Source organism: Arachis duranensis, chromosome 6 (genome assembly GCF_000817695.3).
Source record: "Arachis duranensis cultivar V14167 chromosome 6, aradu.V14167.gnm2.J7QH, whole genome shotgun sequence".
In the NCBI taxonomy this organism is placed as follows: Eukaryota; Viridiplantae; Streptophyta; class Magnoliopsida; order Fabales; family Fabaceae; genus Arachis; species Arachis duranensis.
In genome coordinates, this window is record NC_029777.3 from 110,133,047 (window position 1) to 110,152,087 (window position 19,041).

General features: G+C 31.4%; 1 protein-coding gene across 1 annotated transcript; it reads right to left on the bottom strand.

Moving 5' to 3' along the window:
* Window positions 1–4,741: 4,741 nt before the first annotated feature.
* On the bottom strand, window positions 4,742–14,445 carry LOC107495964 (exocyst complex component SEC3A). The gene is made up of 25 exons (XM_016117161.3): window positions 14,146–14,445; window positions 13,386–13,456; window positions 12,865–12,945; window positions 12,677–12,744; window positions 12,469–12,571; window positions 12,167–12,315; window positions 11,869–11,986; window positions 11,307–11,411; window positions 10,747–10,848; window positions 10,530–10,667; window positions 9,816–9,944; window positions 9,647–9,727; window positions 9,476–9,550; window positions 8,805–8,978; window positions 8,584–8,725; window positions 8,399–8,463; window positions 8,034–8,204; window positions 7,855–7,934; window positions 7,051–7,132; window positions 6,466–6,563; window positions 6,225–6,333; window positions 6,057–6,125; window positions 5,404–5,469; window positions 5,231–5,320; window positions 4,742–4,898 (listed from the first exon to the last, which is right to left on the bottom strand). Exons 1-25 carry the CDS (start codon window positions 14,318–14,320, stop codon window positions 4,788–4,790), a joined length of 2,652 nt encoding a protein of 883 aa, XP_015972647.1. The 5' UTR covers window positions 14,321–14,445; the 3' UTR covers window positions 4,742–4,787.
* Between the last annotated feature and the right edge of the window lie 4,596 nt (window positions 14,446–19,041).

Genomic DNA, 19,041 nt, shown 5'->3' on the forward strand with positions numbered 1-19,041 from the left:
AGAGTATTAAAAAAAAAAAAACATCAACACATTATCTATAATAAAGATCAATGTTACATATTCACATTATATATGTTTATCAAATAGAAATCTATATCATATGATTGTTAAATAATTAAATCTAAGCCTCTATTATTAAGGCATTCCACATTTAATCCAAATTCCGAATAAAGTAATTAATTATTTTTTCCATTTTTTTTCGAGAATCACTACAACAATATAGACTATTTTTTAGGATTATTATGTGTCAAAAAAAATTAAAATTCATCAAAAAAATAAATTTTGATACTATTTTAACTTTGAAAATATGTTAATAAAAGTTTTGTCAAAAATAATATTTTTGACATATAAGTAATTATAAAAAAAGTTTAAATCTTATTTTGATAAATATTGGTCGTCAAAAATAATTTATTAGAAAAATTTGAGAATATATTTTTTGTGATACTTATTAATCGTCAAAAATACTATTTATTTTGACACTTATTGACCATAAAAAATTCTCAACAAAATTTTTTAACAAAGAATGATATAAAATCTTGAAACTGAAGAATAAACTGAGATTTTAAAGATGAAGAATGAGTAATATGATACTAAATTGAAAGTAGTGTGATGCTAAAATTAACGGAGTTCAACGAAAAAAAAGAATAATGGAGTAAGTTAGAAATAAATAAGTGTTAAAATTAAGGAGTAATTTTCTACAATTAAATTATTCGTCAAAAAAATATAAAAAATTTGACATTTGTAATATTTATCAAAAATATATATTAATTTTTATCTTTAACTATGGCCGTTAAAAAAAATCATGTCAAAATAATTCTATTTTCTTGAAGTGAATATGAATAGAGACGAAACAATCCTAATCTCATGTTCACATTTGAATGCTTTATAAGTAAATTAAACTCGTTTTAGCAAATATCCATAACACGAGTGTTAAGCGTGTGCTAGAAACCTAATAATTAGTATATGTATTAATGGAAAATATGTGTTTATTAAGACAAACTAATTAATAGCCTTATTAATTACAAGTAGTACAGGGGATCAATTATCTCATCTTTATCTCCATTAATTATTCTTCATGCATGCACGGTGGTTAGACCAGAGATATTTTTGTCAAGTTTCTTTGGAGAAGAACCAAAAGATCGAAGAATTAAAAGAACTATCACTTCCTTGACATCAACCGGGTTTGCTGGGTCCACCAATTTGGCCGGTGGGGCTTCTAATCCCACATATTGGCTAATAGTCTTATTATTATTTTTTTTTTAAAATATTCTTTATATACTAAAATCAACTATTTAAATCAGTCACTAATATATTTGTGTATAAATATAAGTGCAATTTAATTTATTTTCAATATGTATTTATAATATATTTTATACTGGTAGTTAATTTTAATAACTGATTTTAATATACATATAATATAATCGTTATTTTTTTTTATTTATAATCATCTACATTATGTATTTTTGTCTAGTTTAATTTCTAGTTAGTAATTAGTAATTACATTACAACACTACAATTATTGAAAATATAGTACTAGTATGTAGAATACGTAAAAGCCTTAACTAAAGATTCTCTCATGTTGACTCTACAGGAAAGAAGGTGGAAGCTCTCCAATTAGGTTTGAACTTTGAACCTCATGCTCTTCGTGGGTATAGTTGAATTAATTCCACTCTCCAATTTGGATTAATTCTTAACTTATTATCAAACTTCAATTGCAAAAGGATACACGAAATGATAACTACAAAGTTTATGTTTAAATTAATTTTGTAGAAATTATAAATAGTGAATGAGTTATTAGACCCTTATTAGGCATACCTAATGAAATTACAAATTAAATTAAAAGAATACGATTGAGATACCAACAAACTATGACTTAAATGACATAATTTTTTTATCTTTATTTAAAGATTTTGGATTTAAATTTTACTCCTAACTTTATAAATATATATAAATTCACGCTAATTATTTTTGATATGCTCATTATAGTTGTGTAATACGTATTAATGAAATTTTGAGTGTGTAATGCCTAACTATGAGACTCATAATTAGTTTTAAAAAAACCGTTAGTGTCGATTTATTTAAAATCGTTACCAACGATTTGAGTGAAGAGGACAATAATTAGAAAGCTTTGGATCAACAATCAATTGTTAGAATCAACTTAAAAAATTAGAGTAACGATTTCATGATTGTAGAAATTCTAAAAAAAAATTTGTCTTACTCAAAATCGTTAATTTCATTTTCACAATTTTTTTGTCTCTTTCTAAAATCGTAAGTCACGATTTCTTATAACATTGAAAACTCTCATATCAATGTATTACATCAAATTAATGTATTACACTCTTCCTACTGTAATATCCAAAAAAAATTAGCCTCCAAGATTGCTTTTCCGTCCATTCTCAGATGCTTTTTCAGAGGTCAAAGTCAAAATGAGGCACACACAACAACACATTCTCATTCTTAATTAGTTCTCATACTTTCTCGCTACGTTCCAAGTTTCATTCAACTTTAAAAGGTCTAATATAAAACTCAGTTCTCACTGCCGGCCAAAAATACCCGCCACTATCTATCTCATACATTTTTTTATACAGAAACAAATTGTTGAGAACGATGGATGTGATATGGGGAAAACAAAACAAAAAAGAGAGGAATAGAGAAAATAAAAACAATATCGGTCATCAGTTTGTTTGAATTATATATGTGGCAAGTGCTATAATATAATAATTTGGAATCAAGGTGAATCATGCATTATATATTTTGATACAATGGATTAATAAAAATGGTATAAAAGGCACATCAATTACCTACAGTTTATATCTTTAAATTTGATGTTGCATTAGAATCAAGTGTACCTTGAGAGAGAAAGTTGCATGAATGATTTCTCCGAAGAAATTCATCCACTAACAACAGTGCTATTTTACTCCCACCACTCAAAATGTATAAAATAATGATGCTGAAGTTTATTTAAAAAAGTTTCAAAGTATGGAAATGAATATATTTCGTTCGTTATTGCTAATTTGATACTATTCCTATTTGGCATGAAACAAATGTGCCTAAATTATCCTTCAATTATTGCCTCCCACTAATAAATTATGTCTTCCATCAACAGTTTTATGTTTCCAATACCATTTCCTCTATCGAGACGCAGACAGTTTCAATTTTCATATCCTAATTATTAATTTTTGAATATATATATTATCTATCAACATATAATAACATAAATTACATAACAAACGAAATAATACTAAAAATTTTAATAATGTAAGCCAACGGAGCTAGTAATCTGATTGATTTTTAAGACCAACAACCTCGTATCTGTATCAGATATATTATGGTTTATAGCAAGATATAAAAATTAACGTTAATTTTTGGAACATAAATTGGCATAATATTTTCCATATTTTTTCCCAATCCACTCTTGTATACTTTAATATATTCCTTCTGTTATAAGTTTAAACTTAAGAGAAGTAATTTTATGGTATAATATCAAAATTTTTAGGATTAAAAAGTCTATTAATAAAAGAAACAAGATCACCAAAAAAAAAAAATTTAAAAAGTACCTGTTGCCTAGTTATTTTATTTTTAATCTTTTGTCAAATTAAAATTATTGACATACTAAAATCAATCACTAAAATCAATTATAATGTATTCATGTATAAATAAATATATAATTTAATTTATTTTTAATATATATTTTATAGTAGTGTTGATTTTAATATAGATCTAATATGATTGAAGTCTAATATAAAGGTGTTTAACAGTGATCGTAGTACTTAAATATTTAAAATTAACACTTTTTTAATAAAGTTCTCTTGGGGGTGCATAGTCTAATGGATCGCTTTTACCTACCAAATCTTTGGAAGAATATAATCTTTGAGTAGCATAAATCTAATCATGTACGCAAATGTGTGCTGTCAATCACCACTTGTCACATAATCACATGATTAATCATGTACTAACAACGTAATCAACTACTTAATTTAATTTATACGAAAATAACAATAATAAAACGAGTTTAGCTTATAGGAGTATTGGAGTCTGCTAAAACAACTTTTGCTTGCATATTTTTAGTTAGTTAACAACATTAAATTTATTATAGTCGTCGCTATATATGTTTGAATTATATTGATAAAAATAAATTATCTAACAACGGTGGCGACTTCACGTGGGAACGGGGCAACTAGGAAAAAGTCAAACTAGAATTATTATTGGTAATGTTGTTATATATATAAAATTATAAACAGATAGACAAGGAATTTAATCCATCATATCTTGGAGAAACATAAAGATTCGGTATTTGGCAGGAGTTGAATTACACAAACTAGGATAATTTCATATTCATCCATACTCTCACTTAATAAGTTGCATTAAGCCATATTATGTCTAGAACTCAACAACTGATATCTACCATGTTCGGATTAAGATATAGCTTGCTCACCATATATGAAAAAACTTATTATATTAAGAGATGATAAGTAATTCTAACTAGCTTCTTGAACTGATGCATTGCACGAAATAAATTTTTCTTAGCATAATAACATATATCATAAAATAAGCTAGTTTAAAGAAGCATTAGATGCTAAGTAATGGTAATTACGTTGGCCACTTAGCAAAGATATTCATTCATACCATTCTCTTGATGATGCATTAAAATGCTTGCTTCAATATAAATTAGAACTACAAAAAATAATGACTTATTGAATAAATAAAATTAAATAAAATAGTTGAACTGACACATTGCAACTCAACATAAGATGGCAACATAGCGTTATATATACATACACACACCTTTACATGGAGGCTAAAAGTTCTCTCATCTCTGTTACCGAAGGGATATTCTCATTAGGGTAAATCTTAGCCACAAGTTGTGCAAAACTTTCGTACTTGTCAACAAATTCCTTCTGCAATAATTTTGAGGAAGTAGTAAGAAAATTGTTCACTTGCATACATGATGTTCTTAGTACTAAAATCTTTCCTGAGGCTTTCTCTAATTTTGTTTCTGTGAGAGAATTTGATTACAAGTTATTGTAAAAAAAATACACACACAACATAAAAAGTTAACTCTATCTGATCTTGCTAATTTGCTATACATTGTGCCATCCAAACTAAAGCAGTTTCAAATTTGGTATTGAAATATTTACTCCATTAATTTGGGCATTGTTGGCCAATTATAATTTGGGTTGTTTCCTACATATAATAGGTCTTTTCTTACTATAAGTATTTGCTCCATTACCTTGCATTTATCCCATAAGGAGGGTAATAGTTCTTCTGAAGTCAAGTTCTTCTGCAATTTCTTGTACATTGCAGCAATGGACTTGTCAACCTGAATAGAACAGAAAAGACGATTCACAGGTTAAGTATATGCGAGCCGAGAGGTGCTTAAATGGAAGATAAGAATCACCTTACCCCCGATAAACTGGATTTTAGCATCTTTCGAAGATCCATCTTTGATAGCCCGAGTTGGAAAGGAATCTGAAATTGTTGCCATTTTTTTTAACAAAAGAACATAAGATTTTTATGAATTTTAAAAGGCAAATGTTCATGATTTCGGTGTAAAGTCTGCTAACTATTAAATCCATATAACCAAGATGTAAGGACAAATATACACAAATATAATGCTTTGAATAAGTGTCTTTTCAGCAAAAAATAATTTCTCTTAAGATCATTTGTCAGTTGTGAATATCTATGAAGAGTACATTTTTTTCCAGTTTTATCCTTATAGCTATAACCCCAGTTAAGTATACTGTAGTAAAACTAATATAACGGAAAGAGGCAAGGAAAAATATAGTCAACATAAACTAAAATTTTTCAGCATTTGAACCAATTTAATAATTTATCAACTCGAGTTACAACCTTAAAGGGCACATTCATGGATGGAGTGTGTAACCAAGATGTACTTGGGCAAGCTCAATGAAAACTTAAAAAAGTGATTAGTGACTCTACAGTTATATGAGCAAACTCCATGATGAGCAAAATACATGCAAGAATTCAAGACAGATGAAGTTGCTTTACTGCAGTAGTTTATGAAAGATTAACAAAAAAGAACTATAAACACTAACCTCCTCAGGTGCAACTGTGAACATCAAGTCCTCAATCCTCCGATGAAATTGAAAAAGGCGCTCGAATTGCTAATTCAAAGGAAAAGAAGAAAGGAGAAATAATGAGTTGGATCATCAACTCAAGCAATGGTATAGAAAATGACAGAAAATAGAAAACAAGTTACTCACATAATAGATTATCATGCTAATATGGCGCGTACAAGCTTGCTCATAGGCTTCACTAGCCTGGTGATAAAACTTAGCCAAAGTAGGCACAATGTTGGCAAGGTCATACAAACTGTATAAAATGAACAAACAATGTTTGAAATGTGGCATTTGGATTTCTTTAATAAAATCAACATCATCAACAAGTTGAAAATAAAACAAGGTATCAAAGCTGCTTCTTGGCACAGGGAAATGAAAAACTTGCCTATTTTGAAAGGCGGCATAGTTCTCTAAGAGAAAAATATCAGCATACTTTGGATCTGTTTGTGCTATTTTTTCCAAAGTCGCAAACATTATGCTAACCTGTCAAAGTAACATTTCCACCATTGTATGCAAACAAAGGTTAGGACATGTGCTACACTGGATTTTCAAGACAGGTTACTCATTGTATGGTTTCCATAAATTTTATTTGGGGTACTCCCTCCAATTGGAAATAATTAACCACTTTTTAAATATTGTTCCGACAAAAACTGAAATTAGAAAATTTAGATAACTAAATATTTTTTCCTCTAAGTATACCACTAATCAATCAAGTGAAACAAGGATATAATGCAAGGGAGATAATAAGTAGAAAAAATAATTATGGGTAATTTAGTCAGATAATTTTAACTTCTTGTAACTTCAATACACTTTTAATTATTTTCTTAATCCAAGTGAACATTTAAAACTGGGCAATTAACCTAATCATCTGTGAAGAGCAGGTGCTTGAAAGTAATCCTTAACTAGAACTTTCGCAGAAAATTGAATCGGACATCATAAAACTATACAAAGTTTTTAGCAAATCACTTACAAATTTTGTGTATGCCTGGTCTACCAAATCCCTAGACTGTCCCTGAATATACTGCTCCATCCGAGTTGCCAGGGTTGCAAATCTATACAACACAATGAAAAACCACTTAATATCAATCATAATTAAAGATTTTGGAGTTAAGATATATAGAAAATGCACTACTACAGTAAATAGCTTAAGAATGACAGCTAAAACTTCTGACTGCTGCCTAGACAAAAACTATTATATCATGTAGTGAGGATAAAGTAGAAACATCTCAACCAATCTCACAATCGAATTATACCAACCTTTTGATGTCCGAATTCTCTCTCTTCCTTTTCTTTTAATCCACAAGTTAGAGAAAGTCAAGAGATAAAATAGAAAGAAAAAAAATATGAAGGGAGATATTAAGTGGACGAAAAGAAAAATAAGCTTACTCAATTAAATTCCAACTCTTTTAATGAAGATAAGTAATAATTTTAGATTATACCTAAAAGTAAAAAATGTGGATTGATCAACACTTCCATTTCGTGCATGTCAATCTACTAGTTTTAACTTAGGTTGATGGAGTACAACACTATGGTAAGTATGTTTTACTAGTCACCAACTAATATTGATATTAATGCGTGATTTTCATGCAAGTGGAAACATGCACCCCTGGCTCACACTTGTTTAAATATTATAAGATGCAATATTTAAAAAATATTAAAGATGCTAACTAGAATTTAGGATCACCAAAAATATTTACAATCTAAATCCTCACACCAAAGTCAACAAAATCCTAATCCGTATACATATAAAGATAAATACAAGAATCCATTTTACCTGGGAATGTAGGATAGGACACCAACTTGGCGAACATTGCGTTCATTCCTTTCAATTTGATGGCAAGCTTCATCAACAAACTGCAAAAATACATTTCCAAAAAAATGATTTTATTTTTCAGAACATCAATATTCTAAATGTATGTGGTAAAATTGGTCTTCATGAATTTTGTCACATACACGGCCAAACTGCATAGATATACGAGCCTCTAGGTCACCAAGCAAAAGGCGTACAAATCCTGCTGCATCGGCTTTCTGACTGGAAAGATATCGTTCCGTTATTCCATGCATTGATATGCAGCGCAAGGGATCAATCTTGTATGCCCAATCTACAACCGCGTAGAAGTCTTCCTGAAATCATAAAAATACTGTTAAGAGACTGAGAGATCAATATATATCATGATTATCACAAGGGAAAAATACTATTTGTGTTTCTTTCGACATGATTATAATGTAATATTGAGTGATTCTAGATCCCTTAAGCCTCACAAATATCAGAAGCACAGTAAGCATGCTAAGTGATATAGAATATGTTTGACACATACTTGAATTCCATCAAGCAAATCCTGAAGTGATTCGTTTAAAGCTGCAAGCTCGGCAGAATTTTTACCTACAAAATAGAGAAATGTCAAATTTTGGGGAAAAATGAAAGAGGAAAATCAAACTAAAATTTATGAAATATAACTACAAAGTACAGGAAGGCTATGCTAAGAAAGTCCAGAACACATACCAGATTTACTGTCATTGTCATCAATGTCCATAATTCCCAAATCATCATCGTCATCATATTCAGGTTTATTACCATTAACAACACCTCCTGGAGGAACAAGCGTAGGAACTTCAAAGCACATGAAGTGTGCAAAAAATGAACTCTGCAGTTTAAGAACAATGAAGAACTATAGAGTCGAAAGATTATAAACTATTTTTTGAAAATGAAAGAATATCAATTACCTCATCCACCAGAAGTGGGATAAAAATTGTTAGCATCTTTGCGTAAGCATCAGAGACTGTTGAAGTGTCAGTGGCATTGACATTCTGACCAGAACCTGTAGAACCTTCAAGCCAAACCGTGGGGTTCCTAGATGCTTTGGTACTAGCACGAAGTTCATTTGCAAATTCACGAGCCTGCAAAAGAATGCATGAACTTCAGACTCTATATGCATATCAAAGCATAAAAAACACAGTTTAAATACAAATTCATATTTAAATGGATAAACTTAATCTCTTAAGGGGATCTCATAAAATGGTCCGACTTTGGCATTTCCTTTTCTTTTCTTTTTCTTTTCCTTCCTTTCTTTTTTTTCTTTTTGTTTCCCTTTCCATCTTTATTATTATATTAAATCTAAGTGGTCACGTTAAACAGATTTTATTTTTTCCACAAATAACCATCTATTGATAAACTCTAAACAACAATGACTAATTTTTTTTTTCAACATACTCTAGTATTGATGTTTTACTTAACCCATGTGCATATTAAAAACAGGACAATTACTTTTTACGGAATGTAATACCTTCTATAATACATAGTGCTAACTTGTTAACAACGATAAAAGAGCAAGCCATATCAAGAATGTTAATGCCAGGCAATTAAGAAACATAAAGCAATGTGGTTTATAACAGACCTCTCGGCGAAGAAGCAAATTTAGAGAACTGCAATAAGCTTTTCTCAATGGACCCAAGCAATTCTTGTCAAGACTCTGCAAGTTCATAAAAAGATATTTCAGGGAGAAAGCATTAAAAAAGACTCAGCAAATACGATTTGACAAAATATCACAAGTCGTCCACAATTTAACCTTCAAGTGTTGCAAGAGACGTGCATATGTCCTGCATTTGTACCGCAAATCCGCATGATCAGGCCTCTTCAACTGTCCTCGCTGTTTTGAGAAAGCAGACAGAGATTTTAAAAACAAAAGTTGCCGAAGAAGCCGAAAGTTTAGTTCTATAAGGAATTTACAAAAATACCTGAGAGAAGTAGCTTTTATCACTTATCATGAAATCCACCAAACTAGCAAAGTAATTCCTCAAGAATTCTGATGCTCTCCTAACAAAAGTAGTTTTTAATTTTTCAAGTTCTGCACGCTTCTCTTTAACCTGTGTTAGGTAGCATGAACCACCACAAAGTAGATGATTTTTAGGTCTGTTACAAAACAAGCTTTGGGATACCAAATTCATAGTGCTCTCATAGAAATTCTCTCCAATCAAAATGGTAGTCAGCAATGAACAAAAATCCCACATTTGTTACCTTCATAAGTTTGTCGCCTTAAATATGTTTTTGATCCCTATAAATATGAGTTACTTTGGTTTTGGTCTCTTTTTTCAATATTAGATTTTCGGCCCTTATCACTTGGATTTTGTGTTGAATGATAATGTTAAGTCAAAGAAGATTTAGAAAATATTTATAATAAAAACAAAACAAAGTTTCATATTTTTAAGGTTTAACATACTCTTAAAATATTTATAAGAACCAAAATCTAGATGGACCGGGGTTTAAAAAACAAAAATCAAAATGACCTATATTTTACAGGTACTAAAAGTATACCTAAGCCTAAGTTTGCACATAATACCTTGCTGAAAAATAACAAACAAGCATTCATATTCCACAATAATTCTGTTTCCCAAAAGGTTAAACAATGACAGACTTATTTTAACAAAAGAAAAGTAAGAGAGAGGACTTACAGCTCTCATATTTGCATATGCAGGGTCTAGATTAGGCGCTTCAAGACCACGTAAGGCACCAGTCAACCATTCACATGCTTCTACATTCTGAAGCATTCTAGCTTCATCAAATGAACCTCCTGTCAAACTTGATGCATACTGCATCCAACAAATAAACACATGATAACGAAGTTCATCAGACTTAACGTATAATATAGTTCACCTATTTAAGACATACCTCTGGAGGGACATTCAATCCTTCAAGAAGCTTATCGAGCTCCTCAATAAGAGATTTGTTGTTCACCGATTGCATTACCAATTTGTTATTGCGGGATTCTATCTGGACATCAGATAAGTTATTAAGAGAAAATAAAGATATCAGTACTTTTTAAGAACTTCTGAAATGGAATTTATTGCCACTACATAATCTAGTAAATACCCTTGGAACTGATTTTTAAGATAGAAATAAATATGAGCTACTCATACAACACTAAAGGTAAAATAACTAAAATCATTAGCATGTTTACTTTATTGTAAGCAGGGAAAAAAATTATTTATATTTTTTAATTTTGTAGAAGCTGAAGAGAGTAACCTTCCAGAAGGGTTAAATTTCAGCTGTTCCAATTATACAGAAGATTTTTGTTGTAGAATCACTTTTACCATAAGCCGCCTTGCATTAACAAAGGGGCAAAGAAAACTAAACAAATGAACCATGACTTTAGCAAGCACTACTTTACAATCACAAAATAACTTGAGGTTAGGAAAACTATTTGAAACTTGCAGGGTACAAGCCCTTACTGATTCAATGTCCTCTCTCATGTGCCGGAGTTTCACGTTAAATATGTTTAACCATTCATCCATGTCATCCACACAATTTGTTGCTGACTCAAGTCCTTGCATCACCTGCAAGGCAAAAATTAGTATGAAGTAGAACCCCTTCATATAACATAATATAATTATTGAGCCCCTTCATATAACATAATATAATTATTGAGGAAATGATGAATCAGAAACATGGGGATTTGTGACAATCAATTGCATTTTCTGATCAGTGTTATCACTTATCAATTATCATATCACAGCAGCTCTAACAGATTAAGCGACAATAATTAGATCTTGTTACAACTTAGAATGTCAGCACAATTTGAATCTTTTAATCAGGCATGGAATCAGAGAAGCTGGCTAAACTTTGTACAGAAGTCAAGAATCCAAATTGTTATTAATAATAAAGTACACTTTGATGCCTGTCAAACTGCTAGACTGCTAATTGAAGTGATAGTTTAGACAACCTAGGTTTGGCCATTTGAACTCGTAGATCAGAGAAGTAAGCTACTATAAAATATTGAAATGACATTATTACCCCATCCATCAAAGGTTCACTTTCTAAAATGGCATGCACGTTTGCTGCTTCTAGAGCTTGAAGCTCTCTCTTCAACCTTTCAGAAAATGCCTCAGCTTCACCAACACCTATGACATAACTGCATTGCCATTGTGAAAGATGTAATTTAATTAATAAAATTGAATTACATGGATCCAAGTCCAACAACATACATTTTTTGTCAGAAGACACGAAAACAGAGGCCAACACTTTTTCGATAATCTTACACATCATATTTAACTTCAATTGAACATTTAAGACAAAGAAGAATAGCACCTACGTTCCCAAAAGAGCCTCCATGTCCTCTTCCTCTGCCTGGGAGACAAGTTCCTTTTCGACATTGACTTTCAATTCCGTCTCAGAAACAGCAGAAGCAACAGGAACACCATCTCGAACTTTACTCTGAGCAGGAGCCGTGGGTGTATTTTCCTATTTCACATTTTGCAAAATTAACAGCAATTAATCACTACACGAATTGTAAAACAGAATATACAGTAACCAAGCCAATGAAGCAAAAAAGTACTCATGGAATAGAGTGAAGAAAGCACTTTGATTTAGATAGTAGATCATCATCAGATGTACCTTAGCCCAAAGAGCCATCTCAACAACATCTATACCAACAACCTTAGGAAGGCGACCCAAAACATCTTTGCATGTGTTCAGGATGCGAAGAAGGAGGCGATTCCTACAAGAAAAGTAGAGAACCAATGAGAAAACTTCCATTTCCTAAAACAGATCCCAAGCACTAAATAATCCATGTTTAAGTCCTCATTTCCCTCAAAGGTAGTACCTGTCATCAATATTGCGCATTGTCCACTGAGGAGGAGCCACGCTCTGGCTTCTGAGGTTATCAAATCCCTACAAAAACATACATTCATTACGGTTGCTCTGATGTTGCTTTTATGCTCATAACTAAGAACAATATGTTTCTAATTAGAACATAAAGATCTGGTCCATTTTGGAAATTTTAAATTTTACCAGCGTAAATGTACATCCACTGGGGTCATTTGTCAAAACTTCCACTTTTGAGAGGTACTTCAGCTTGTATAGCTTAGCAGGCTGCAAGTACATAAACTTTTATTGACAGTAGTAAAATATAATAAAACCTCCATAACAGGCTTGTAGCATTACGGGGAACATATTCTTCACAAAAATGAGTCAGACATAAGTTTTGCGAAACTGAACTTTGCAGTTCTTACTCTTACGGATAAGATAATTGTGCCTTGTGCCCCAACAACTTACTTTTAGGTTCAATGGTTTTTACACTTGTTTACATTGTTGAATAATCACTCCTCCATAGTGTTGGAAATGATTTCAAGTTTCACCAAAGTGATAAAATTACAACATTTTTGTTCCCTAATGTTTCATCTTGAAGTAGTGATCATGATCTCATAACCTACAATAAATAACCTACACGGCTACATCTAACCTAATACGGGAATATAGGTAGTGAAACATGAGAATATATGTATTTGTAACAGCTTCAGAAGAACACATACCTCAAGAACTCCTCCCGTAGAATACTTCAAAACATGAAGAAATGCTGTTGTCCTCTGACCTTTTGATTGCACTGCAGGAAATAGCATGCTGTCACAAACAACACATAGAAATCTAACAAACCCTAACGGGAGCAACACAACTAAATGTACATACACAATCACTTGTTCTATCCTATCATTTCATCAAAACCATTATGCAAACTTACAAACTAAGCTAACGCAACATAAAATCCTCAATCCTCTTAATTCTTACAGAACTAAATCCAAGCCACAAAATGTGGTCATAAATAGTCAATGTTCAATCAACTCTAAGTTTTATTCAACTAGTTCACCGCTTAGTCCACTCAAGTAACATGTCAGAATTTGAGAATTCGAATCTTTTTAACGGTCAAAGAAGCTCAAGCCAGAATAGCCAAACTCCAACATATTCTGAATGTAATCAAATTCGAGATTTCACCTAAGCTCGTGGAGCCTAACGACACATGAATAGTAAGGCACAACTCGCAAACTCGCAGGAGTTTACTCCTAAATTTTGAACTCGATTTCGGACCTGAACTCCTATTTGGAAAGCTTAAAACAACAGCGAAATCTTAGACAAGTAAGATAATTATTTTCCCCCCAAAGTCAGAGCAGCAAGCATGATTGCTGCAAGTTGAAGAAAGCATACATGAATAATTTTGAAGGGAGAAAAAAAAGGGCAAAGTGTTTTGAATCAAGGTTTGTATAGTTAAATCTAACAGTGAAGTGAAGAATTAATTACTGGAGAGAGCAAGAACCCTTGGCTTCGCCATCTGGCGGCCAAGCTTGGAAGATTTTCCCAAGATCCCGTGGGATTTCGCTACTCTGATCGCCATCACGATCTTCTGGTGGGGATCCTCAATCGCCGCCGTGCATGCCCGCCGGAGCTCGCCATCGTCGGCACTCGGTTTGGCCATTTTCCGATCTCGAAGCTACTACGACGAGGAGATAGTAAAGTGCTAGAGAAAGAAAGAGAACTAAGCGCGTGTTGTTTCGTTCAATGTTCAGACACAGTGAAAAGAGAAAGAAAAAAAAAGAAAATTTTAGAAAAGTAAAAACGGTTGGTCGTTTTGGATCTTTTTAATGTTTGGAAGACTTCTTCTCTTCTTATTAAAAGAAAAAAAATAGCTATATTTACATATAATTAAATTGACACAAATTAATGAAATTATAGATAAAAATAAGTTAAAAATGTTAAATAATCTAACCATTTTTACGCATGATGTCTTGAACGGTGATCACCTAATATTTTTAACTGCTGTTTACTGGTTTAAACTTGTTGAATTCTTATTCGGTTATTCCTTACCACGGTTACGTTCCAAAAATAAATCACTACTCTAATACCGACATGCTAACCAATTTTGAACCGTATCAATATTATTAGAGTTTGTATTGTTAAAAAATTTGAATTATTATATGTTTGAACTTAAATTCATATTACTTTCCATAAGCCGCTAGTGTAATAATATTGCTCATTTGAATATCTGATAGTTGTTTATATAATATTGTAAACGAACAAGCCCATGCATTCTACCAAAGCACGTCAGGATTTTTCGATAAATTTCTCAATTAAGAGGACAGAACAGGATACCATCATCTGTGAATTGTAAACGAATCAGCCTAATACTATCTTTTTCCACTTTCAGACCTATGATCAAATTTAAATCTCTAGCCTTATTCAACATTTTATTTAACACCTCTGCCACAAAAATGAAAAGAAAACGGTGATTGAAATCAAACTTCACAATTATACCTTTCTTTTTAGCTTTCCTCAACCATGCTACAGTTCCGCAACTTATTAACGCCCCCATCTAAAATTTGCCTATCCTGGAATAAACGCCGATTGCACCTCTCGGATCAATCCACTCATCACTTTCTCATCCTGTTCACAAGAATCCTTAAGATAATTTTGTAAATACTACCAACCAACCATACTAGATGGTTTTGAGACAAGGGTAGGAGTGGCAAGCGGGAAAGCCCACCCCGCCTAGTAAAGCAGTCCTAAAATCCTAGTCCGCCCCGTCTAATTGCGGGCTGGCGGGCTAAACCCGCCAAAGCTTCTCTCTTTTTTTTTTTACTATTAACTACTACGTAATATATATAATTTCACAACCATATTAATAAATTTATAATTTCTAATGACATAAAAAATTATATTTTTTATATTCACAAACATTAAAGTTTTTGTAATTATAAATATCTATTAAATATAATTATAAACCAAATTTTAATATTCAATTTTTATCTTCATACTCATGTAAATTAGGTTGGAGGAAGTTAGGTTTTGGCAAAAAAAAATTACAAAAAAACCTCAATATGCAAGAACCACAACTCCGCGCTATCTCTTTGATCTCTTCTAGTAGTAGTGAGATCTCTTTAAATCAACAGCTTGTTCTGTAGTGATTTTGTTAAAAATACCTTCTTGTATTTTAATATTTGACATAGTATCTTGTATAAATTCTTGAAAAATCTTTTTTATTTTATTTTTTCCCACTCTGAGTTTCACTATCTATTTTCTTTTACTTTTAATTATCACCATTGTATGAAAGTACTTAATATTTGTATCTACCTATTTGATTTAATTATCACCATTGTATAAAAGTACTTAATATTTGTATCTACCTATTTGATATATTTATCTCTTGATATTTTTCTCCAATAAAATCCTTAATTCTCTTCATTCTTTATGTTCATACTCTGACCCAATGACAAAGACTCAGGTCCAAATAAAAGGCCTAATCTGAAGGGTTAAGCCTAGCTAAGTACCGACCTTCACGTAAGAAGTCGGTATCAACTACGACTTGCTCTAAAAGAAGTCGGACGTGAGATTAGCTACACTCATTCAAATGAGTAACCGCCCCTAAAATCTCTCTAACCGCTTCATAAAGCCATATCTTAACCTCCCCAAAATAATGGGGGCGGTTAACACCCTAAAGATACGGCACTACTCCAACGGTGGTTATTGGCTCACCACTATAAATACACTGACACCCCTCAGGTATCTCTAAGCCCAATACTCTCTAGACCTGCTCACACCCTTGCTAACTTAGGCATCGAAGTGTCTTTGCAGGTACCACCCCCCATTCACTTACGAACACAAGTTGGACGGAGTCTCCCGAGCTGCATACGTACACGGAAATCTCCTCCTTCACACATTTGGGCCAGCCAACGCCATCCATTCAGTCAATCTTCGGTTACCCACCGTAACACTTTACATAATAAAGAGTTTGTTTTTCGAGTTATTTTTTTTAAGATTTTATTAAAAAATAAAAATAATTTTATGTTTGAATATCTCATGCAAAAAGATCTTTTTATTTATCAATTATATTTGGATATAACTTTATTTATTACATGAAAATATCTTTTTTAAAGAAAAAGATCTTTTAAAAAAAAGCAAAAAGATCTTTTTATTTATCAATTATATTTGGATATAACTTTATTTATTACATGAAAATATCTTTTTTAAAGAAAAAGATCTTTTAAAAAAATATAAATGGCAGCTTCTTAAAAAAAGATATTTTTTATTTTTTTTAATATTTTTACTTTTTTATCAAGATAATGAAATCCAAACAAACACTAAACTCAAGCCACAAAATGTGTTTTATTTATCAATTATATTTGGATATAACTATTTATTACATGAAAATATCTTTTTTAAAGAAAAAGATCTTTTAAAAAAATATAAATGGCAGCTTCTTAAAAAAATATATTTTTTATTTTTTTTAATATTTTTACTTTTTTATCAAGATAATAAAATCCAAACAAACACTAAACTCAAGCCACAAAATGTGATCATAAATAGTCAATGGTCAATCAACTCTAAAATTTATTCAACTAGTTTAATGCTTAGTTCACTCAATTAACATGTTAGAATTCGAGAATTCGAATATTTTTAAGGCACAACTCGTAAACTAGCAGGAGTTTACTCCTAAATTTTGAACTCCTATTTCAAAGTTTAAAACAACAGCAAAATCGTAGACAAGTAAGATAATCATTTTTCCTTAACAATCATGATTGCTGCGAGTTAAAGAAAGCATACATGAATAGCAACAAAAAAACACTAGTAACAAAATTGAAACATCGCCATGACTCATCCAATTAAAACAACCATCCAGTTATAAATAAAATTGATTACCCTTAAAAATGTTAAATCTGTATACTTCAAACAAAATGTTAAATCTGTATACTTCAAACAAGTCTAATAAACTAATCATCCTAATACTCATTAAAATAACCATCTGCATATCTACTACATTAAACATTCAGATCGTAAATAATCATCCGCATTAGGCATAAAAATAACCATCCCCGACCTAGTATAATGAATATCTGCATAAAAAAGGCTTTCACTTTTGTACTTGAGAGGTGAGCGGCGCGACCGGTGGTGACGAAGACGCGACGCCAACCATGCCGCCAACACGAGGGCGACGAGGTCGTACCAACGGAGAGTGCGGCGCATCTGAGAGCCGGATCGGTGCAGAGGCAACTCATCTCGTCCTAGGAGATGGAGACTGCAACGACACGGTTTGCAAGGCGAGAAGAAGTGTAAGAAAGACGTTGGGAGGGAGAAACCGCCGTCACGGAGGAGGGGCTGCACGACTGGTGCGATGCGGGACTAGCTGCGCAACGATGCTGTTGGGAGTTCGTGGTGCACACGTCGGTGGCTGATGTTCGTGGCGCAGCACCGGCAAGAGAGGAATTAAATCCTTATTTATTTTGAATTTTAAATTAGTAATTTTTATTTATTTTTGAATTTTAAATTAGTAATTTTTATTTATTTTAAATTAATAATTATTAAAAATTAATTATTTATTTATTATTTGATGTTAATTTCAATTTTATTCCTGTCGTAAGCTTTTTCTCTGTTCCTGTCATAACTAAATTTTTGAGAAGTTTATTAGCTTCCCATACTTTTTCTCTATGAAGAATTAAAAATCTTAAGCTCTTTGAAAATAAAGAATTATTTATTTATTATTAAAATTTAATTTTATTTCTATCGTATACATTGTACACTAAATTTATTAATTCCCATACTTTTTCTTTATGAAGTATTTCTATCGTACATATTGTACACTAAATTTATTAGTTCCCATACTTTTTCTCTATAAAGAATTAAAAATCTTAAAACTCTCTGAAAACAAAGAATTTCAACAACATAAAATTTGAGTTTTATGTTTATGCTTGGACCTCTTATGAGAAGTTGAGACCAATCAATAAAAAGAGTGAAGAAATAGACTATAAGAAGCACCACCATAAAGGAAAAAAAAGAGTTGATAGGAAAAAAAGAGTTGATGGTTATGTATGGTTATGTAGAGTATATTCATAAACATGTGACTGCAATGGTAACATTAATGATATTCTTTTTTTTATGGTTATGTAGAGTATATTCATAAACATGTGACTGCAATGGTAACATTAATGATATTCTTTTTTTTTTGGTTGAATATTGTTAGATGTTAATTTAGTCAAACTTATCAAAAAAAAGAGATGTTAATTTAGTTAAACTTATCAAATTATCTAACAATTTTTTAATATTAACTTCCAAAACAACTGCACATGAATTTTCATTTATTTTTGTGAATTTATAGGTGTAAGATGTAATGCGGATGCAACTGTTCTTGACATGGAATCAGTGAGA